This window comes from Heloderma suspectum, chromosome 1 (genome assembly GCF_057233095.1).
Source record: "Heloderma suspectum isolate Gila_16-S chromosome 1, 16-S_ref, whole genome shotgun sequence".
Taxonomy (NCBI): Eukaryota; Metazoa; Chordata; class Lepidosauria; order Squamata; family Helodermatidae; genus Heloderma; species Heloderma suspectum.
In genome coordinates this window covers 48,059,244-48,082,725 of record NC_139458.1, presented here as the reverse complement: position 1 = coordinate 48,082,725, position 23,482 = coordinate 48,059,244, and the positions used below count along the sequence as shown (strand labels likewise).

Below are 23,482 nucleotides of genomic sequence, written 5' to 3'. Positions count from 1 at the left end.
AGGGAAGCACGGAGCATGTTACCGTGTGCAGAATTCAGTTTCCAAAGAATATTCAGTTTTTTAGATTAAAAAAATCCAAGTTTCTAGTCCTTCAGGTTGCAAAAATACACTTGAAAGTGTGTGGGCAATACCTGCTGAATACCCAGAAGCCAGAGAGGTGGCTGAACAGGAATCCCACTAGTTGAGGATGGAACTGCAAAGCTCCCCATGACTAGCAAACCCAGAATATGTTATGCAAAGTAGTTAAAAGGGGGAAAGGGGGGGGGCAAATCATTTGTGCGAAATGAGAGCATTTATGCAAGTTGCAGAATCCAGCTTTTCTAGGTGCAGAGTTTGGATTGCCTGGGCCCAGAATTTGGATTGATAGATTGATTGATTGCATGAGGTCTGCACAGCCCAGTCCTCAGACAGGTAAACCATTCAGAGAGGCTGAAAGAAATGAGCTCGGGTGTTATTCCGCAGTCAAAGATTGTGTAACTAAGCCTCTGTGTGTGGGAATGGGATCCATTCTTTCTGCACTAAGCCCACTCTGCTCCCTGCTCTGCTTAGAATGTGCTGGTGAATGAAGGCTTCATCAAGCTGCTGGATATTGTCTGTGAGATACGGCCTGAGCTTGATGTCATCTATGGAGGGGTTGGAGGCTACATTGCCAAGAAGCCAGAACAGCTTCCAGATGCCATGAAGCTGATTCAGGTGAGGTTCCTCTCCTTGCACTTAATGCATTTTGGTCATGCAATGGTCCGTGGGCTCACTCAGGGCAGGAACTGGGGGCGGATGTCCAGGCCTCCACTCGACAGAATGAACAGGAGGGTCCTCCAGGCAGCAGGAGTGGATTGCCACCAGGGCGCCGGAATGGCGACGACAGGAAATCACACCAAGAGAATGTTTCACTAAAGGATTCCTTTGTTCTCAGGGCGCAATCCCATTGATGGCACCCTCGCCACTCAGAAGCCCCCGCATTTGGAGGATTCTGAGTTTCCTATGCCCTGCCGGGCGGAAGCCACCAGGGTGGAAGGAACCGCAGTGGCGATCTTTGCCTCCCTGTCCTCTGATCTCTATTTTTTGCTAGATGGGGTTTTCAGCCCATCTAGTGAGGGTGTGTCAGAGGGAGAGGGGAGGAGGCTCAGGATAACTCGTATCCTGGCCTGTCTGGTCTCCTCCCTGCCCCACCCACTGGAACGCCCCCTTTCCTGAGGCTCTGGGGTCGCTTTTCCAACCTCAGAGAAGCAGCCAGCGTGGTTCTTTCTGTGGAAGGGGGAGGGGTCTGGGTTCATATCTCTGACTTCCCCTTCCGAGGTCAGAGCGCAGTCTCCCACCTCGGAGGGGGCTTATGAGCCATCCTATGGTCCCTGGGATACTCTCCCTGGGACCACAGGATTGCTCTGTTAAAGTGATAAAGATAAAATAGCAGGAGTCACCCAGGGTGCAGAGCTAATCAACTACCCTAAATGCCTAGCAGCACAGTGGAGCCAAGTAAGTTTTTTGCTACTCTAACCAAGGCTTCTTGTACAGAAAAGGGTTCAGTTCTAGGTTTTCAGTGTTTGTGCTTTTTGCAACCAAGTGAAGTTTGCTTGTGTCAAGCCTTCACTTTGTGGACTCAGATATTCAGCCACTCATGCTAACGCAGGGCTGGCATCCGGCCCCAATGCGCCTTCAGCCCATTACTGCCGATCCCCCCCGCCCCACCAATCAGACTTCATGTCTCCCCCTTACACACCATTTTTCTAAGCTAAAAGGCAGGTCTGCTGTTATTTTAAAATGTTCACATTAAAAAAAACACAGCTGAGCATTGTGGCACAAGTTTCCAAGAAAGAGGTGCTTTGCATGCAAACTGTCCCAGATTCAAGCCCTGGCATCTCCTGGTAGGGCTGGGAAAAGACCCCTGTCTGAAACCCTGGAGACTCACCACCAGTCAGCGTAGATCAGGCTTCTCCAACCTGGTGGCCTCCAGATGTGTTGGACCACAAGTCCCATAATTTGCAGCCAGTGCCGCACTGACCAGTCTGGAGACCACCAGATTGGAGAAGCTTGGTGTAGACAATACAGAAGTAGATGGAGCAATGGTCTGTGTTATATGGCAGCTTCTAACATCCCTGTTTTCAAAAGCACGCAGTCCTTCACCAGATGGCGCCATTGAGTTGGATAATAGGATTACTGAGCAGGTGACTGATACAACCACATGCCCTGCAGCTTGAGCTCATGACCTTCTGTGCCAAGGCAGCAGCTCACATAGGATCCACCGTAAAGACACCTACACCTCAGCAGCACAAGGACAAAGCTGTGGCCCACACAATACATTATTTTCACACTTCTACGCTGATGCTTCCTTCTTTGACTCAGCTGGAATGTCACAGCTCTGCTACCTAATGATCTGAGGAGCGGGGTGGCCACCATCCCAGCCTGAATTTGAAATATAAACAGCCTAAAATTTGACTAGATTTCTGTGAGCAAAACAATGCATATATGACTTTAAGAGCTTTCTGCACAAGGCTTTTATTGTGTGTTCATGATTGCTCACTCATGGTAGTTTGTGGGCCCTTTACACGACATCATCATCCTCCATGGCCTCTCCCCTGCTTTGCAACCATTATTGGGTTTTTTTTCTCCTAACAAGGAAAGTGTGGTATTACTTAGAAATGGCAGAATGAGAGTCTTGTAAAATTGTTCAGTTCTGCTATAGCACAGTGCCATCTAGTGGATGTATAATAAAACATATATAAAGGTAGAGAAAGAAAACTCTGGAAAAAAGCACATGTAAAGGAGCTGAGCTTAATCCCACAAAGAATTTGGAAGCAGAAGCCTCAGTAAAGGTGCAGGATAAAACCCTCCTGTAGAAATGCCCTTAATCGCTGTATCTACTTTTAGTTTCATTGCAGAAAAGAGATCCGAGCTCTACACAAAGAGCTTTTCCTTTCCTACTTTTCTGCTACATAACCTCAAGGTAGAGTTGTGTTATAGCAGAATAGTATAAATATACCAGTAGAAACAGCCCATTCAGAAATAATGCCCAATTTTCCCCATTCTAAAAAAAAAATCCAGGAAACTGCTCTGAAAAAAGAGAAGCGAAAAAGAGAGAGAAAAAAGAAAGAAACCAAAAGTAGATACAGCAATTAACAGCCTTGTGTAGAAAAGCTCTTCTTCTTTTTAGTTCCTGCAGGGGTGGTGGTGATGGAATCTGGGGCAGCAGAAAGTGGTTGGGTGGGAAGGTTTCAGGGGCCCACACACTTATACTAAGGTAAATAAAATGATGAGGATCAGCTGTACATTACGTATTTAACACAGCATGTTATTTAGCCCTTAGAGGGCCCATATTGGATTTGAGCATCAGAGAGTATTGTATGGTGTAGATGTAGTTGTAGATCATGTAACCTGAGTATCCACAAAGACAGGTAAAGACAGAGGATAGTGGTGTGGAGCCCAGAGTCACTGAAGTTGTGGTCTCATTTGCAATTCTTTTCTTTTCTCTTTTTTATCCCTAGAACTACCTGGATGAGAAGAAGCTGAGACTCTGGGATTTCTTTAGGAATATGGATAAATACGGCAACATGAAAATTCCTGTGGCAGAGTTTCGGAGAGCCATGATGCTGGTATGTCTCAAACCTTAAAGCCATTCGAATGGCTACACTGTCGTGGTTTCCTCCAAAGAACTCTAGGAATTCTACAATCACGAGGGGGCTGAGAAACTGAGATTAAAGGCTTCCAGCCCCTTCCCAGAGCTATACGTTCCCAAGTTTTCCATGTTTGGAAACTATGACAGTTAAGCAGGCATGAAACCGACTGAAATTTATAGCGTAGACACATTTATAGTGTAGACGTGCAGATGTGGCCTCCAGGATTCTCAGAGCAATGCATTAAAGGAAGCTGCTGTTGACCGAACAGTATTGCAAAGGAGTGTTGTGTTATGGTCAACGTCTGAAACACAGTGAATGTTGATATTTACCAGTAAATCTCAAGGCCAAGCAGATACTTTCAATAAATGACCAAGAGTGCAATCCTATGCATGTTTAGACTGGCTGGGGCATGCTGGGAGTTGTAGTACTTTGCATAGGATTGTGCCCCAGATGTCATTTTCATCTTCATGATTTACTAGTAACAGATGATGGGTTGTATTCAATGTTAGTCTAACTTAAGTCCCATTCATTTCAATGGGTCTACTCTAAGTAGGATTGACATTGGATAAAACCCAATTTCTGCTAAAGTAAAGGTAAATTTCTCACATTCATTGGTACATCTTAAGCTGCACCAAGTGTCTTCACATTGTACTTTATGACTACGGACTTTCATTTTTATGGACAGAAACTACCTTAAGTCCTATGGATTGATAGGGAATTGAGATTGGCAATGGATTGAGATTGGCAATGATAGGGCTAGCTGCTAAAACTAAAATTCAGAACAGAGCATAGAAATTGATAGGGAAGTCAGAGAAATCTGCAATGGATTCCAATGATTTTGGATTCCTATGAATCCAGCCCATGGATTCTGTAGCAGACTGGCTTTTTCTGAGTCACACGGATTTCACGGACTTGCAGACTGTGTTTTTTTAAAAACAAAACAAAACACTGACTGAAAATGTGCATGTCCCCACATAGGCTAATGCGTAAAAATGAAGATTTTGGGGAGGATTTGCGCATTAGCACAAATATGAATTTTCAGACCTGCGCATTTGCACAAGTGCACACTTCCCAATGCAAAATTTGGAAAAATGAGAAAAGTCCAAGTCCACCGATGAGCAGTGATGAAACGAAAGATGCCAGACAATCTGCAAAACACAGACGGAACAGATTTAACCAAGTCTGTACATCCCTAGATATTGATAGGAAAATATAGGGAGCAGAAAGCGTCAATCAAGGTGAGCTTTCTACCGTGTGGTTCAGGCACATTGGGGGCATTTCATTATGGACAAGCCATATTAAGAGAAGAGGAGTTGACTCTGCCTGGCTCCTCCAGCGGTGCAGTTAGGTCATTTTAGACTCTAGACCCAGGGTGCATCCTATGCATGTTCAGGCAGAAAACAGTCCTACAACTCCCAGCATCCCCCAGCCGGACATGCTGGCTGGGGGATGCTGGGAGTTGTAGGACTTTTTTCTGCCTAAACATGCAAAGGATTGCACCCTTAATGGCGTAACGGCGCTGTAGATGGTCATGTGTATTACTACAAAATGTGGTCACCCAGCCCCACTGCATCTGGGAGTCCTCCATTCTGCTGAGTGGGTCCCTGAACCCCTGCCCCAAAGTCCTGCCTTGAGGGCCCCACTGGCTTCCTCTGTCACATGGTGTCTTTCTCAGATAGCAGAAAAGACAGAGGAGAGAGTCAGGCAAGCATCCTTACCTTACAACGTCCCAACACAGAAGGAAATCTGTAATCACCAAGACCCAACTCAGCATACAGTAATGTTGTTCTTGTTGTATCCCAAGCAAACAAAGATTCCCCTGGAACGGTTACAGGTTGCAGAGCTGGTACACAAGCTGGACCAGAACAGGACGGGGTACGTGGACTACAGGTGAGTATTCTATAGCTTTGCAGCACAGGTTTTGAACCTCTTTCAGCCTGAGGGCTGGTTGCAATTTCGGAGCATCTCTCGGGGGCCGCATTCCAGTGTGGGTGGGGCCTAAAATGCCCCCATTACCAACATGTTTTAGCTCAAAGCTCTTACCCCCAGTACCTAAGCCCTGGGAGAGGCATTTCAACCTTTTAGAATAGGAGAAAACTGCCCAACAGGCAGGAACTCACCAAATGTTCAATGGCTGTGGGAAAGGGGGTGGGAGCAGAGGGAGGGGTGTGGCAATCTGGGGAGCCCCAGCGGGGGCAGATTTGGCCCACGGGCCTCAGGATCAACACCCCTGCTTTATAGTCAGCATTATATTAAGCAGGTTTTGCCTGCTTGCTTATTTATTTATTTAAGTTTTCTATATAGTGAGTTTCAGGGGAATCTTACAAAGTGGTTTATATAAAAAATAGTAAAACAGTAAGCAGCAATAAAAATTATGTAATAAAGACCAGCTACAAGAAAAAAGAACAGCAACTTTTGGAAAGTTAAAATTTCTTCTCCCCTCAGCATATGATGGTTGTTGAGTAGTCCTTTGCTGGCAGTTTGGGGAGTGGGTGGGGGAGGCCTCCTCAGCTGGGGGCTGGATGGTGAGCAGCACACTAGGCAGTGTTCTCTCTCACTCGCTTCCTCTCTCCCTCCCCACCCCCCAGGCAGGATGGTCCTTATTTTATTGTATTGTATTATATTATATTTTTGTTCTGCCCAATTAGAGACATTATCTGGGCAGATTACAAAAAGCTCAAAGAATAAAAGACAATACAAAGCAACAACCTGCACAGGAATTAATATTTCATATTTAAAACAATGATGCAATCTAAAAACTCTAAAGGTGCAATTCTATGCATGTTTAGACAGAAAAAAGTTGTACAACTCCCAGCATTTCTGTCCAAACATGCATAGCATTGTGCCCTAAATGCCTGGATAACAATGTAGGCCCCAGGTGAGCCTCCTTGGGGAGGGCATTCCATAAACAGGGTGCCACCACTGAGAAGACCCTCTCTCTTGCCCTTAGGGAGCCCTGTGGTGGCAATTGGGTTAGGGTAATCAGTTCTCTGCTTTCTTGATTTCCTGTTTTAAATAACCAGGAGGTGACATTGGCAAGATTTAATAGACTTCTTAACTCAGGCTAGAGGTTTGCATGTTCCTATTGCTCAGCCTCCAAAATTGGTCACATTTTTAAACCTATTCTGAAACGAACTGCTTCATTTTTTTCGTATAGCTGCATATATCTTTGTGTGTTATACAGTTCCAGAAGTTGTAGGTACCATTTTATTTCATATCTTCATACTATGATGAGATTTAAGGTATATAGCATACCTCTTCTCGATTAATTGCTGAATCGATTTAATCGGTTAATTTAGATGTATAGCCCACCCCATCCCAGAGTCTCAGAATAGGTAAGAAAGTCATAGTTTGAGAACCAATGTGGTGTAGTGGTTAGAGTGGACTGGGACTCAGGAGATCCGGGTTCTAGTCCCCACTCAGCCATGAAGCTCACTGGGTGACTTTGGGCCAGCCAGTGACTCTCAGCCTAACCTACCTCACAGGGTTGTTGTGAGGATAAAATGGAGAGGAAGAGGACGACTGTGTAAGCTGCCTTGGGTTCCTTGCAAGAGGAAAAAGGGCAGGATATAAATGTAATAATAAATAAAAATAAATTAGGGGTGGGCAATGTGTGGCCCTTCAGATCTTCTTAGACTGCAACTCCCATCAACCCTAGCCAGCATAGCCAAAGTGAGGGATGATGGGAGCTGCAATCCAACAACATCTGGAGGGCCAGGCATTCGTCATCCCTGTCATAAATGTTTCATAACAATAAACTGCTGCAGTGCCACTACAAGTGCTATGTGGCATCTTTGCCCTAGCCCCAAAAAGGCCGCCCAGGCTGCAGGCTTGGACTCTGGTGATTCTGTAGGTGGAGAGAATTGCCTAGGCAGGGGGCATCCTTGTATGCTTATACCTTCCCCTCTCCTTCTGTAATTCTGTTTCCTTTCCACATGACATGCCCTTCAGCTTCAGCTCTTTCTAAGGGCCTGAATAGAGATAGGCCAGATTATTTATTTATTTATTTATTTATTTCATTTCTATACCGCCCAATAGCCGAAGCTCTCTCATTTCCAAGGCAATCATAAGTGCCATCATAGCTATTGCCATATGAGGGTGAGACCCAGTGGTCTCAGTTGTTCAGGCTGCTCTTAACTGGCGGCCAGCAACGTGCAACTACAGTGGAGCTTTTCCAGTTCTCCATTGCCCATGTAGGATCCAGCTGTTGGCACATTGCACTGAGTTAGCAATGGGTGCACCTGACAGTGGGTTACAGAGGCAGCATCTGCAGGCCTTCCACGTTCTTTCTCCTATGGCAGTCAATGCACCCAGTCTTCAGTCCTGTTCGGTGGCTGAAGGCAAGGTCACTTTTGGCAAAAGGGAGAGACATTCAGATCAAGTTTTTCTTTTTCTTTTTAATCCTCACTGACTTTCCTTCACTTTTCAAATTAGTCGTTTTAAAGTTGAGGAGCCAGTACAAAAGCCTAAGGAGGAGAAGGCGGAAGAGGAAGATGCCTAACGGGTCCAGAAGTCAGGTCAGCTGGTGGAAGGTGGAAGGACTGAGTGCTGGCAGGAAGCTCAGAAACATGCGCTGGGGGCCGGGGGGAGAAGGACTGGAGGAGAAGAAACATTTGGATAATCAAAGGTCTTGACAATAAAATATACTGCAATACCAGCTGATTTCCGTACATCCAAAAGAGCGAGATGTAGGGTCCAAAATGTAGCTAGGGAAAGTTAGGGATGTATGGATTTTGTAAAATCCATTCCGTCTGCATTTTGCATATTGACCAGTGCCTTTCATTCTGTCATCCACTCATTGATGGAATTGGATTTTTCCCAATTTCCCAAATCTGCACAGATGTGCAAATCTCCACAAAATACGCAAATTCCCCCAAGATGTGCATTTTCATGCTGCACCCTATGGGGGAAATGCACATTTTCAACTGGTGTTTTTGTATTTTACCTATTTTTCTATGACTAAATTTGTGTACAATTCAAGAAAGTTTGTTTGTTTGTTTGTTTGTTTAAAAAAAATCCATGAGTCCACAAAATCCATGCGACTCAGGAAAAGCTGGTCCACTGCAGAACCCACAGTTCAGAGTCATAGAAATCTGAACTCATTTGATTCTGTTGCGGAGTTCTCCAACACCCCTAGGGAAAATGCAATACTTCCTCCAGGTAGTGCATTCATTATTATTGTTCTTTCATTGCCAGGTGCAATGCATGTGTCATGGGTACCTGTTAAATATTCCCTTGATGTTACTAGTGACAAACTACAAAACCCTTCCACTTGTACTCCTGCCACTTTGTAAACTCCCTTTAGTTTTTGTTCATTGTCAGCATCTAATATTTATGGGTGAAGACAGTCGTACTGCTGTGAGGGTGGCAGAAGCAGATTCAGTGCTCTCTGAACTGATGAACATTTTGCTGTCCTGAGGGAGGCTCTTTCTAAAATCAGTCCTGCGAGTGATGACTGACACAGTTCTCTCCCCCACCCCCATCCCATGGCTGCACTGAGTGGTAGTTTCTTTATTTGTAAACCCTTCAGTAGCATTGCGCTTTCCTGCTATACAACTCCAGTATGGAAGCACTGACCCATATTTATGGTGTGAACCTATACATATTTAGACAGAAGTAAGACCCACTGAGTCCTGTGGGACTTAATCCCAAACAGTATGCATAGGCATGCACCCTTACAAGGAAAAGGAGGCACTAGCCAAGCTGTTTCCAACCCAATGCCCTGACCTTTTATGCCTTTTCAGTGTTTATCTTTGTACAATTTGGGGGGAGATGGTGTTCTTGCCCCTCTCCTGGACTGAGAGCAAACGTTATGGCATTAAACAGAATAAGCAGCGGCATACATATTCTTCCCTCCCTCTCCCCCTTATACCCACAAAATCCGCGCACATACACATAATAGCAAAACACTCCTAATGTGTTCATGAAGGCAGGATATGGTGCTATCATTTAAGAAGGACTTGAGGGAATTTTGCACATATGATATAATAAAGGTACTGCTTGTTTTGACTGATGATGCAGAGGGGCCCAGAGGCCCCCCTCCCACCTTCTGACCCCCACTCCTTAAGCTAGGATGAAAGTAAAGCCCAAAGACCCAGGGCAGGAACCTAAATGGTAATAGATGTTAAGGGCGGGAGCATGACTTGGCAACAGAGCGCATGCTTTGCATGCAGATGGTCCCACGTTCAATCTTTGGCATCTCCAGGTGATGGGGGAGGCCTCTGTCAGAGACCCTGGAGAGCTGCTACCACTCAGAGGAGACAGTACTGGGCTAGATAGAAAAATAGTCTGACCTGGTGAGAAGGCAACTTTCAGTGTACCTGAGTTCCTAAATATTTGCATTCATTAGACAGAAAAAAGACCTACAACGTGCAGCATGCGCCAGCCAGCATGGCTGACTGGGGCATGCTGGGAGTTGTACGACTTTTTTCTGGCTGGTGCATGCTGGGAGTTGTAGGTCTTTTTCTGTCTAAACATGCATAGGATTGCGCGCTAAGGTGCTTTGTGTTGCCATATTTTACAGCTGAAGAGTGAGCTTTAGGGCGCAGTCCTATGGACCTCACCTTGCTGCTTGGAAGCCCCTGAACTTGACGGCTTCTGAGATTCCTATGCTCTGCCTGCAGGCTGCAGCCAGCAGGATGGGGGAAGCAGTGGAGGAAACCTTTGCCTCCCCGCCCTCCAGTCTCCTATATTTTCACCAGACAAGCTTTTTAGCCCACCGAGCAAGGGTCCTTCGGAGCGGGAGGGAAGGAGGCTGGAGGAGGCTCAGGATAAATCATACCTTGGTCTCTCTGGTCTCCTCCCCTCCCCACCCACCAGAACGCCCCCTTTTCCCCCTCTCCAAGGTCAATTTTCCAACCTCGGAGGGACAGCTGGCACAGTTCTCTCCACACTGGCTGCGAGGTGGCAGGGGCGAGGGGCAGATCTCTGGCTCCCCCTTCCAAGGTTAGAGCACTGTCTGACCTTGGAAGAGCTTTTCCAAGCCATCCTATGGTCCCTGGGACACTTGCCCAGGGACCGCAGGATTGCTCTTTGAAAGTTTTTATTGGTCTGCCATGCTTGCACTTGACCAAGGCAATGGCAGGCAAAAGAGTGCACTGAGCTCCTGTACCTTGAGAAGAGTGGATTTTAGCAGCTACCTACTGAGCTTCAGCTGGCTAAATGGCCTCTTCGGCACACCGATGAAAGATTAGAGACTGCTCTCTTTTGCATCACATTGCTCTAATCAGCATGCTTCGCCATCACATTGCTCTAATCAGCATGCTTCGCGATGGGCCTCTCCTGCAGGTATGCCTGCAGGATTGTGAAAGGTTTCACCAAGTAGCTGAGATCTCATGAGGGGCTCAGGTTCTTGTCTTGCTTTGGTGCTACAATTGGCTAACTAGCTTGAAAAGGTGATTAGCTGTGTTGCAAAATGCAGGGTCATTCATTTCCAGGGAAGCTATGCTGGGTTGTCAGTAAGAGACAGAGAATGTCTCTTGTAATGGATCATTAGCATTAGTCAGAAGTTTAAAGATTTTGTTTGTTTGTTTGTTTGTTTATTTATTATATTTCTATACTGCCCAATAGCCAACGCTCTCTGATGATGAGCAAACTCGGTTCATCTGAGGCTGTTCTAGTGGAGACCAAGGGTTTTATCCAATGGTGTCATTCTGCCAGCAACTCGAACCACTGGACGAACAGATTTCCAAGTTTCCCCTGCGCCCCTCAAATCTATTCCAGAGGATTGGGGGATCCTCCGGAACAGATTTGGGGCATGTGCAGAGGGGAGGAGAAGACAGGGAAGTTCTGTTACGTGAGCGGAAGCCCCATTGCACGAGCAGACCTCCACTCACGTGCAGATTGGATCCAGGCCCAACATGCTTCTTACACAGATCCAGCCTTGCAGTGACATTTAATTCTCAAGAGAGAATGACCATGATTCATGGTGACAGTCAATCCAGAAGGAGGGCCTGAAACAGATATGAAATCTATCCTGCCAATTCTTAGGGTGGCCATGTGTCCTACTTTACACAGGACAGTCCTTTATTTGACATGCTCTGAAAGGACAGGTCTCTCTCTGAATGGTTGTCCAGTCCAAGTCCAGTTTAAACCATAAAAAGGAGAAGAGGAGCCTTGAAGCTGCCCACCAACAGTTAGTACCTGGACAGCAGACTGAGCGGGCACGCAAGGTACCTGGTCACAGTTTTCCCCAATATGGTGAAATGTATTGGTAAGTATCAAGAGGGTACACTGAAAATCATGACTCTTTGATCTTGTTCAGATGTCATGCTAAGCCATGGTGGTTAGGGAATTCCTGCTAACCAGGGTGGCTTAGCGTGTCGTGTGCGGGAAGAAAACCACATTCCTCAGGGTTAGTAAGCCACCCCGGCTAACCATCCCCAGCAAAAGGGATAAGGGGCCCTGGGGTGACTTACTATGTCATCTGGCGGGCTGCCCGGTGGCTTAAATGGGCTCCAGAGGACTTCCAGGCAACAACTATAGAATGGACTTAACGACCATTAAGTCCACCAGCTTAAGCGTCCACCACTGCTAGTGATGCTCTAGCCACCACAGACTTTCTCTATGGTCGCACAGCTATTTGGGACACTGAAATGGCCACCATTTGCACCATGGATGACATCGGGATGCGTACCAACCACTCTGGTAAGATCGCCAAGTAACTATGGAGGGGGTAGTGGAACTATACGGTGCCGCATGGTTCCTGGTCATGTGATGGGCCCATGTGTTGTTGTTTGGCTACCCCCCTCAGTAGTTACGCTAACCCCCGTGTGCATGTGAATAGGCCCTTTGAGTAACATAGGCAAAAGAAAAGTCTTAAATAATGGGAAAATGTGTTTATTCAGGGGGGAAACAAATGGAACATAAAACTCAGGCAAATAAAACAATGCACACCAAAATAGCATGAGGACCTAGCTAAAACTCTGACTTAGGCAGCGGTGGAAAATGCTTTGTCAGGGCTAGATAATTAGTTTCCATAGTTACCAAAGAGGTTGCCTTTCCATTAGCATGTTGGCTTCTTGCAGGGAACAAAGCAAACCCAGGAGGACTGTACTTTGCGCTTATTTCAAACATCTGAATCAGCTCTTGATTTCCCTGGGTTCAAGGATGGCGATCCAATCAAGGGGCTGGCTGTGTGTTTTTTCTTTAAAAGCTTTAAATCCATTGATGAAAAGGTGTATCTAGGGCAATTTAGCATGAAAACTAGAAAGGGGGTGCCCATATGCTGTGACAGTATAGCTTGCATTATCAGATAAGATAACCAACAAACAGAGAGGGATTATCTACTCAAGACACCCTGTTTGAAAACTTATCTGGGCACCTGGCAAGCTACTCTCAGACAGAGTGCTGGGAAGTTTGGTCATACTCAAACAAATGATTCTTCTAACCACTTCTTAAAGGAGAACAGCAACCTGGGATGCAATCCCAGCTTGCAACATCTGTATAGCTATTGCAGCATATAGTTTGAACATGCTGCAAAGGGGAGTTCATGCTGTTGTTATGACTGGCCCAGTGTGGGGTCATCTCAAAGCTGATTTCATGTCACAATTATTCAGTAAATGTGGCAACATGAGCTCATGGTACTGTTGGAAGAAAGTAAAGATTATTCCAGATTTTTCTGGGTTGCACTTCATTCCCCACCCACCCTGTCACCTTGTCCCTGATCGTCATATTCCAGTTGCTTTGCTTTGTGTTAACTGATTATAGCCAACATTACCATGAAGCGACAGGAAGCAAACTCTAGGCAGCAGATTCCAGAGGCAGCACCATTTTCCTGATGCTAAACCTCCATCTCTGTTTCTCATTAAGAAAAAGAGCTTCAGTCCACAATGGAGAGGAGCAGGCATGGCTATGGCTTTTCAGGTTGGTGTGAAAATGCCAATGAGGCCTTCACAGTTGCTGAATACCCATGGCCAAAAACCACCTAGAGCAAAGGAGGACAAGTTTGGGGAATCTGGGGGCCATTTTTGACCCCTGGACTCACACACATGCACGGGCTGCAGTCCATAGTGTGACAGGGGAAAAAATGGTGGTTTACCACTGAATTTTGGTGGCAAACAACTGCACTGCATTAACAAGGGTCAAATTTAGCTTGTTCTCAAGTGAAATATGACACTTTTAGCACACCATGGTGTCTGCTGAGTGCTAAAGGGTCAAATTTAGTCTGAGAATTCTAAAAACCACCAATTCCACCCCCAACCAAATTCAGTGGCATGGAGACCAAAATTGGTGGTGGTGGCAGGGGCTGAATTATTATTTATTACATTTATACTTTCATCATAGAACTTGAGGTGGCTACATGAGGTTCCCGGGTGGTCCCCCTCCAAGCACTGACCAGACCCAGACCTTCAGCAAGGTGGCTGCCTCATGTGCCTTCATGCTGCCTACAATCCATGTGTTGCCCAGCCCTGATCTATGGGATGGGCCCAATTGCTGCCATGTGAAAATATCCTTATATAATATTTATAGAAATATTTTGGTGCCTCAGAAGACAAGCATTTGACACACAGTGATAATCAAAGCACCTTCATGGAAGCCAGGAAATAGACAAGATCCATGCAGCAGGAAAAAGCAATACTACACACTGCTTCCTATGGCAAAGTCTATTTATTTATTTATTTATTTATTTAACTGAAAGGATGCACCAGTGGAAAACTCTCTTTGACCTGGAAGCATCCAATCTTCCTTTATCCCTAATATGTGCCAAAACCATCCTTGGAACTCCCTTGTGACAGCCTCTCACCACTCAGTTGTAGGCTCCAACTCACTGTTTGGAAGCCATTTGCTCCAGTGGAAAAAGGTAAATGATTTTGATCCATACAGATTTTCAGCTCACTCCTGCCTATTTATTCCTCTCCTGCCTTTACTCTCTGTTGCTTCACAGAGGCCTGGTGGATACACGGAACCAGATGGTGCGTGACCAGCGATGTCAGCTGAGGCTGGAGGAATCACGGCAGAAGAAGGAGAAGCACAAGAATGAGCGTGTGCTGGAGACTTTCAAGAGTGCTGTGGAAGTGGTTACACCACGCAGCTCTATGGTGCTATCTCCTAGCCAGAAATCAGTGGCACAGCCAGAGCCTGAAAGTCCTCTTCCCACCCATTTCTCAACCACCCCTCTGAGCTCATGGTATTACCCAGCTACAGCAGGGGTGTCCACCAGTAGCCAACATTCTGTTGGACAGATGTCCCCCTCCAACAACCCACTCTTCCAGAGTGAACTACATTCTGTCTCAAGGGGCATGCCAACCTCTGACCTAGAAATGAAGTACTACTCGGAGCCCAACCTGAGTTGTCCAGAAACCCCAATTCGCTCTCAGTACAACATGGCAGCCCCAGAACTAGAAGCAGACTCCAATATCCAACGAAGTGACATGGCTAAATCCTTCAGGATCATGCATGTGGGGAGCAGAGATTTTACCCATGGGCCCCATTACCATTTGATCCAAGATTATAATCCTATTGCCTCGACTCAACAAAGACTCAGATTAAAAATTGCAAAGAAGAACAGGTAACTGAATGGGGGATTATTGTAGTCCCATTTGTAGCAGAGCAGGAAACTTCCAAATGATATTCAGCACATTTGTTTGCCTTGATTCCCCACCCCACCCCACAATGTAGTTCCCACTGCTTTTGCGCTGCGCTCGTGCATAGACGTGGTTTTCAAAGGCTGGATGCATCTCTTGCAGGGCATGGGATGAGCCACACCTTGTAGTATACTTGGCTAGTTGCCTGTGACTAGAGTTGGATCAGGGCCAACATGTACAGCAGGGCTGGGAAACTTGTGGCCCTCCAGATGTTTTGGCCTACAACTCCCACCAGTCCTAGCCAGCATAGCCAATGGTGAGGGAAGATGGGAGTTGTAGGCCAAAACACCTGGAGGACCACAAGTTGCCCAGCTATGCTGCACAAAAAAAAGGTCCTACAGGAAAAGAATTAAGCTCCTTGCTTTAATAGCTATCTAGAAAAGCTAAGCTTCACTATGGATCACACATAGAAGATACTAAGCTTGTTACTGTCCAGGTGTGTATTGTTCCCCCCTCCAGGTTATGGCATTGTGAAATGGGAATGTCTTCTAATAAGCAAAGCTCCCTTTGTGAGGTTGCTGGGAGAAGTGGGTGCTTTAGCAGGGCAGGGTGGAGAGCACAATGCAGTGACAGAATACATGCTTTCTATTCAGAAGGTCCCAGGTTTAATCCCTGGTATTTCCAGGTAAAAGATTCACAGGTGGCTCTGCCTGAGACCCTGGAAAAAGGTGCTGTCACGGTAGACCATTCTAGTCTGCATCAACCAATGGTTAGCATTAAGGCAGCTTCAAGCTTTCATTTTCTTCATCAAATAAGAAATTTTATGATCCTTCTGCTGGGATGTGATGAGCCACGGGATGAAATAAAAATAATGTAGGGATAATTTATGACAGTGGCCTTCTTCATGACATGCCAGGCCCAGGAGTGCGTGGCTCACTGACTGGGAGCAGATTAGAATTCTCAGTGATGGGCCCAAATAGGGTCTGCAGTCAAAGTCAGGGAGAAGGTTCCTGACAACAGGATGGAAATTATGGGATGTCTGGTTTTTTCAGTATACCGCTCTTAATGCTGCAACCCATAAAGCTGCACAGTTGCTTGCAAGTAAATCCCATTCAAATAAATGGAGCCATTACAAATAAGAGTGGGAAGGAATGGGCTGCAAGTCAAAGATCATGAAATATTGATGCCACATTTTTATTTCTCCCCCAGTCCGTTGTGAGACTTCGCTTTTGTGAGTGATGATTTGCAGACTATATCAGTTGTAATCTGAGCTTTATTTTTAACTCCCTGTAAAACAAGTGCAAAGCAGAAGCTAACGTAATTTAAGGGAACATCTTGGAAACAGATATTAGTGCCGCACAACCAAATTCATAAAAAAGAAAGCTGTACTTTATGCCAGAGATCCATCTGTGCTACACAATTGAAAAGGAGAGACTTCCTGTCGTGAAGCAGTGAAATGGAAAATTCTGCATCTGTCAGGTTAAAATTAGTTTTGTCTTCTGAGTATGAGTATGTCCCAAAATCAAGAGAATTTGCAAAACTCTTTCTTCACAGTGCAAAAAGCACTTCCACATTCAAACATCATGCCAAACCATGGTTTTGCTAGTTGTAGTTAATAACCCAGACCATGGTTGGAGCTTCCAGTCACATAACATGGTTTAGAGCTGTTTCTCTGCTTTTGTTTCCCATGTTCCCAGCACTCAGCATCATACGTTGACTCCCATCTCCATGGTGCAGCAACCTCTTGAGGCAAAGCAATGGTCCTAACTGTGTTTTTTTAATGGTTTGTGAATATGGATGTCAAACAGTGATGTGAACTGATATAGTTTGGCAGCCCCTTGCAAACCACGGTTTGTAAGTTGGCATAGGTTCAGAGATATGCAGTGACTGGAGACTGAGCTTATAGTGACTGGTTGGGAAAGGGATCTTTGGTTTGTGGTTGGTAGCTCAATGAAAATGTTGACAGTGTGTGGCAGCTGTGAAAAAGGGCAAATTCCATGCAAGGGATCAAAATTAAAACTGCCCAATATTATAATGCCTTTATACAAGTCTATGGTGTGGCCACACTTGGAATAGTGACCTGGTTTGCATGACATGGCCTCGATTAGTAGCAGAGTTGTGCAAGGGTTGTTTTACCCTCAAATAACCCATGATGGCCGGGTTTGCCCTGATTGGGGGTTGCATATTCAAAATGGTGGCAGCACATGCTGTGGCTCATCATGGGTTAAATAACCCTTGATGAGCCTACCATGTTGTGTGAACTGCCGCACTGTGTAACAATTCTGGTTGTTGCATCTCAAAAGGATATTTTACAGCTGGAGAATGTGGAGAAATGAGCAACCAAAATGATCCGTGGGCTGGAGCGATGAAGACAGTTTACAATGTTGGGAGCTTTTTAGTTTTTAAAAAAGGAGAGTAATGGGGAACATGATAGAGGTCTATACAATTATGCACTGTGTGAAGGAAACGAATAGGGATACATTTTTCTCTTTGCATAATACTAGAACCCAGGGTCATTCAATGAAGCTGAATGGTGGGAGGTTCAGGACAAAGTAGTACTTCTCATAGTTATATATTAGGTTTTGTCATGTTGCTATGTTTTGTGGTTTAACAGCTGTGGACTACCCAGAGAGCTTTGGCTATTGCGGGGTATAGAAATGTAATAAATAAAGTTAAACTATGAAATTAGCTACCAGATGATGTGGCAATGGCCTCCAACCTAGATGACTTTACAAGGGGATTAGACAGATTCTTAGGGAAAAGACTACGAGTTCTGATGGCTGCATATCTCCTCCAGGACCAGAGGCAGTATGCTTCTCAGTACTAGTTGTTGAGGAACATGTGTGGGAGGGGCCATTGCTCTCATGTCCTGCACATGGGCTTCCCACAGGCATATACTGTAGCTGGCCACTGTGAACTTTGGTCTGATCCAGTACAGCTGGTTTTATTTCTTATTAAGAAACCTACCTTGAAGTCTCCTAGGTTATTTCTTCTTCTTCTTCTTCTTCTTCTTCTTCTTCTTCTTCTTCTTCTTCTTCTTCTTCTTCTTCTTCTTCTTCCTCCTCTTCCTCTTCCTCCTCCACCTCCTCCTCCTCCTCTTCTAAACTCCCACCCCTAAGTCTTTCCTTTCTGTCTTTGTCTTTTTCTCTGAATGTAAGAAAGAGGAAAATCCTTTGGAGCCAACAGACCTGGTAGAAATGAATGGTCCAGAAACTTAGAATAGTTTAGGCAGCTTTAGTTTTCTAGTAAGATGGACGGACAGGTGGATATTAGGAGGAGGTTTCAACATAACATTAAATAACATTTGGCTTTATTCCTATTCTATATTATAAGCTTGCATTAATTATTTTGCTATTCATTTCTTTACACAATTCAGTTTATACTGCATTGGTTGCTTTGTCAATGATCCTTTTCCTTAATTGTTGAATAACTTTAGTTATTATTTTTAATGTATTCCATTGTTATGTATGAATTAATTACCTTCATTTTATATTAATTTGCATTCATTTTACATTGGGTCATAAACCATTATGATACTGAGTCTGTGGTCCCTCTTATTCAGGGTTGGCGTCAAAGGTGGCCATGGTCAGGCACCTGCCAAGGGCCCACACCCCAGCAGGGCCCCACTGACAAGAGCCCCAGGACTTGCTCTCTCGCCTCTTCACTGCTGTTTGTTCACCTGCCTCTTGCTCTGGCCTAGACAATGGTGGTGGTGAGAAGGGGAGCAGGAGATGCCACTGCCTACTTGCTCACTGGCTCTCTGCCAGTCAAGCAAGCAAGTGGTAGCAATGATGGGAAAGCAGACAAAAAGCATAGCGAGTGGTGACAATGGCAATGAGAAGGTAGACTCACTGAGAGAGGTGACCCTTTAAGGGTGTCTTGCCCAAGGGCTGTCAAAAACCTGGAGCTGGAACTGCTCTTTCTTGTCAAGCTTTGCTTACTGTTGTGTGATATAAAGAGTCCAGATTAACAGGAGGCATGCGAAGAGAAAACTCTCTGGAAAAGACCCTGATGCTGGGAAAGACTGAAGGCAAAAGGAGAAGGGGACGGCAGAGGATGAGATGGCTAGATAGCATCACCGATGCAATTAATATGAACCTGAGCACACTCCGGGAGAGTGCGCAGGACAGGAAGGCCTGGCGTGCTATGGTCCATGGGGTCACGAAGAGTCGGACACGACTGAACGACTGAACAACAACAACAAATGGCTGAGTTTGTGGCTACATAACATTTGAGACCATCTGGGGATCTTCAAGTCCAGAGGGCTGATTATTCCTGGAATCCACACACATAAGTATTGTTGAGCAAATGTGATTTTGCTCGAGTTAAGCAACTGTTTGGGGCTTTGGCCACTAGGTGTCATGGCGGCACCAAAATTAAATGAAGCCTGTTATCTGTTTCCTCAGATTGCCTCACCTTTCTAAAGAGAGACTCTCCCATGCTATCATCCATGATATCACCATGGAAACAGCTTCAATTTGGAACAGTAGACCTTAGCATGTTGTTTCACCATCTTTAAATTTATTTGCAGATTCTTTCTACTCATTTTATAATTTTGAATTATGCCCCCATCCCACTCACTTTTATAAAATAATGCTATAAGCTCCTGAAAGCCTTCATTGGTTTTAATTGCTGCTGTTATATCTTTTTATTTTATTATTATTGTATTTCTCTCCCTCCCTCGGTCTCTCTATCTGTGTGTGTGTGTGTGTGTGAGCGAGCTTTATACTGTAAGCTGCCCTGGAACGTTTTTACATTGAAGGGTGGGATTATAAATGGGTTAAATATATAAATAAATAGTAGCATCTCAGAGGGGAGAGTGAGGCTCTTAAGAAGGCACATCCTGGATGAGTACTGAGTGAGGCACTAAATCAGGGGTGGGGAACCTCAGGCTCGCGAGCCAAATTCAGCCCTCCTGGGGTCCCCATACAGCCCTCTGGGGTTCTCCAGATGGCCACGTTCCCTTTCCCTGTCCTTCCTGCATTTTCTTTATAACCGTGTTGAACTCTTTTATCCGCCCTAGTAGCCTGAGGAAATGTCTTGTTTTATGCCAGGGGTGAGGAAACAGTGCCGCTCCAGTTGTTGACAAACCTCATCAGCCCCAGCCAGCATGGCCAATGGACAGTGACGGTGGGAGCTGTAGTCCAACAACATCTGCAGGGCCCCAGGTTCCCCATCCCTGTTCTATGCAATCACACCCTTCAGTAAATTAAACTGCTGTCATAATCCATGGAGAGAAGTGTGTCACAGAAGTGCTTCTTAAATCAAAAATATGGGCACATTCCAAGAAGGGATTGAAAATTTACATAGAAAGAATGAGGCGGGGCGGGGAGAGAGAGAGAAGTTCCCAGTGCTTAAGGTAATTTCTGGCTACAGGGGATGGAGAGAGAAGACGTGTCTGATTTGTGTGTGCGTGCACGCACATGTGTTTGCAATTGGGTCTCCATGTGGAAAGCAAAAGCCAGTTTATCCATCATCTGTTTATTGCATGGTTTATGGCTCCATCCTCTGAAACACCATCAGGTACAGGACTAGAAGGATCAAAAGTCTGATCTGTTACAGAATTCTTTGATTCCGTTGCCTTATGTTCTTGTGAAATATGGTGGGAAACTTCATGAATGTGTACACCATATGGAAACTGTCACTAATGAAGTGGGGGCATTGTAAGTGAACGAGACCAGCAACGTTGGCCAGAGAGTTTCAAAGAATGTCAAGATACAGAAGAAGTCTGCATGTCATATGGCAGGGAGAGGCTTTGAATCTGAGGAACAAATAAGAGTTTCGGATAAGGCGTTGTGGCAAAACAAGCTAGCTACAAATAAGGCAACCTGTTTTTAGCATCACAATGTATTTGCTAGCATGGCCGAGTTCAGACAACATGATAACCCATGTTTCAACGACAACGTGTGGTTCAACGACAACCCACACTCAGACCATACTCAGCCCCTGAGTGTTGGTTATCGTGTTGTCTGAACCAAGCCAACAGCTATCCAGGTTTCACATAGGGGTCTTTTCTGGACCTACCGGGGAGATGCTGGGGAGCAAACATGTGGCCTCCTGCATGCAAAGCGTGTGCTCTGCCACTGTGCTACAGCCCTTGCGGAAGGTAGCAAGCCAGTTCTGATCTCTCTATATACACTATAACCCAAGAGGAATTGAGGTCTGAGGAAGATGGCAAAAAAATCTTGACAGCTGCACACTTATCTCTGCCTTGGTTATGGTGGTGTCACCCTGGCTGCAGCTGTCACACACACCCCGTGAAGCCCTCTGTCCTTCCCACCCCAGTCCTGATTGTGTTTCACTCTGCAGTAAGGCTTGCTGTGTATAAGTTGGCAACCTTATAGGTGTTTGCCTGAAAGGAAGTGCCATTGAACTCAGTAGGTAGGACTTTTGCATCAACATCCATACGATTTCTTTAGATATGACATTTCTAGACTGCCCGATACTTGAAGCTCTCCAGGCAGTTCACAAAACAACAAGGAAACCCACAAAATACAAAAACGTAATAAAATGTGATATAAAAGCCTTAGGTTTATAGCAGAATAAAACCAGAGTAAAAGCCAGCACTAGTCGCTTGCGCTGAAAGTGTAGCGTTGCAGACTGAGTCGTAACTCCTGCGGTTAAAAAGTGAAAGGGGAAGGGGGGGGCCTCCTGAAGGACCTTCCCCAACACCCCACTGACCAGAGGCTCATCCCTCAGACACCCAGCAAAGATTAGGGGGAATCTCGCAGTGGAGGCTGGGGGCTCCAATGTCAGTGGGGTGGTGAACCCACTCTTGAGTTTCAGTCCGAACCCTAAAGGAGCTATCCAAGGTGCAAAGACAGAGTTCTGACTGGTTCTAACTGAAAGTCGGAGCGGGTTTGTTGCCCCACTGACATCGGAGCGACCAGCCTCTACTGGGTTCTCACTACGAAATCAGGTGGCCACAACTGGTGACCTTGCATGGTATCTCTCTCACTTAATGTTAATTCGGCAGGTCAGATCCTGCTGCTTGTGCACTGTGCAAGTTGAAGCTTCAAAGATGTATCCCTAGGGGTTCTCTCCTCCTCTCTTCCATTCCTCCCCCGGCCTCATCCCAGCCAGTCCCGAGAGCACACAGATGCCCCTCCGCCCATGAGAAAAGCAGCCAGCAGCCCAGACGAGACTGGCCAAGCTGTGACAGCACCACCCACAAAATGAGCAACACCCCAGCCCTGCACACAGATCGCATCTACATGCACAGCATCCTCTTGGAAGCCTGGACTTTAAATGGACATTTTAGGAGTCTTGGATTTGGCTCCTAAAATCCATTTGACTTGGATTCCAGCACTGAGCAGGGGGTTGGACTTGATGGTCTTACAGGCACCTTCTGACCCTACTATTCTCTGATTCTGTGAGTCCTGGCAGAACACGGAAGGAACCTTAAAACAGAAGACTGTATGAGACAAATGAGGCCATCTGAGTGCAATTTCCTACCATGGCAGGAGTCTGAACTGAATGAACTTTGAGGTCTCTTCCTACCCTACAGCTCAATGTTTCTAAAATTTTATGTATTCAGTTCCCACCTTCTTTTAAATATATTCCCCCAGTGACTTGCATTTCCAGCAGTATTTTGGGTAGCTTAGGTTCAAGCGACATGCGATGCTCAACGTCATGATTCGATGCTCAGCGTCATGATTCGATGCTCAGCATCATGATTCGATGCTCAGCATCATGATTCGATGCTCAGCGTCATGATTCGATGCTCAACGTCATGATTCGATGCTCAGCGTCATGATTCGATGCTCAACGTCATGTTTCGATGCTCAACGTCTTGATTCGATGCTCAGCGTCATGATTCGATGCTCAGCGTCATGATTCGTTCTCCCTACTGTTGCTTTTTAATGCAAAGCAGCCTTGAGGCTTCAGGTGTGAGCAGAGGAATGGCATGGAGAAAAGCTGCGTATCCATTCCTCCTCTTTCTCCTCCCTGCACTCAGTTCCCCACCCCCAGCTGCTTGTGAGTGCGAAATCTGAGGTGTGGCTCATACACCAGTGTCCCTTGGGAGAAATGAGGGGACCTCAGGTGTGCAATGCTCAAACACCCCCAATTCTCTCACAAACACCCCAGCTCCAAAACCCTAGTCCTTAATCCTTGGAGGAAAACCACCTTTCTGAGAGCTCCCAGGCAGTGGTGGCCGGTGACTCCAGTTCCAGAGGGGCTGTGAGTCCATTCTGGGTTTTAGTTTCCACCAGCCAAAACTCTAAAAGTGCTATCCGAGGTGCTGAAGCTTATCTGCAAAATGGGTTCAGTGGCTTGGATAGCACCTTTAGAGCTTTGGCTCGTTATAACTAAAACCCAGAATGGAAACATAGCACCTTTAGAGCT

At 45.7% G+C, this 23,482-nt stretch overlaps 1 protein-coding gene across 2 annotated transcripts in view; it reads left to right on the top strand.

Annotated features, from left to right (window-relative positions):
• Positions 1 to 16,500, top strand: part of LRRC74A (leucine rich repeat containing 74A) — a 52,649-nt gene extending 36,149 nt beyond the window's left edge. The window contains exons 11-14 of one of the 2 annotated variants that reach the window (XM_084841785.1): positions 550 to 693; positions 3,480 to 3,587; positions 5,416 to 5,501; positions 14,497 to 16,500. In XM_084841785.1, coding sequence (XP_084697911.1) covers positions 550 to 693; positions 3,480 to 3,587; positions 5,416 to 5,501; positions 14,497 to 15,124 — 966 coding nt within the window. In that variant the 3' untranslated portion in view covers positions 15,125 to 16,500. Of the gene's footprint in view, positions 1 to 549; positions 694 to 3,479; positions 3,588 to 5,415; positions 5,502 to 8,045; positions 8,590 to 14,496 lie in introns of those variants that run through there. The other variant, XM_084841792.1, reaches the window with a different exon arrangement.
• The last annotated feature ends 6,982 nt before the right edge of the window (positions 16,501 to 23,482 follow it).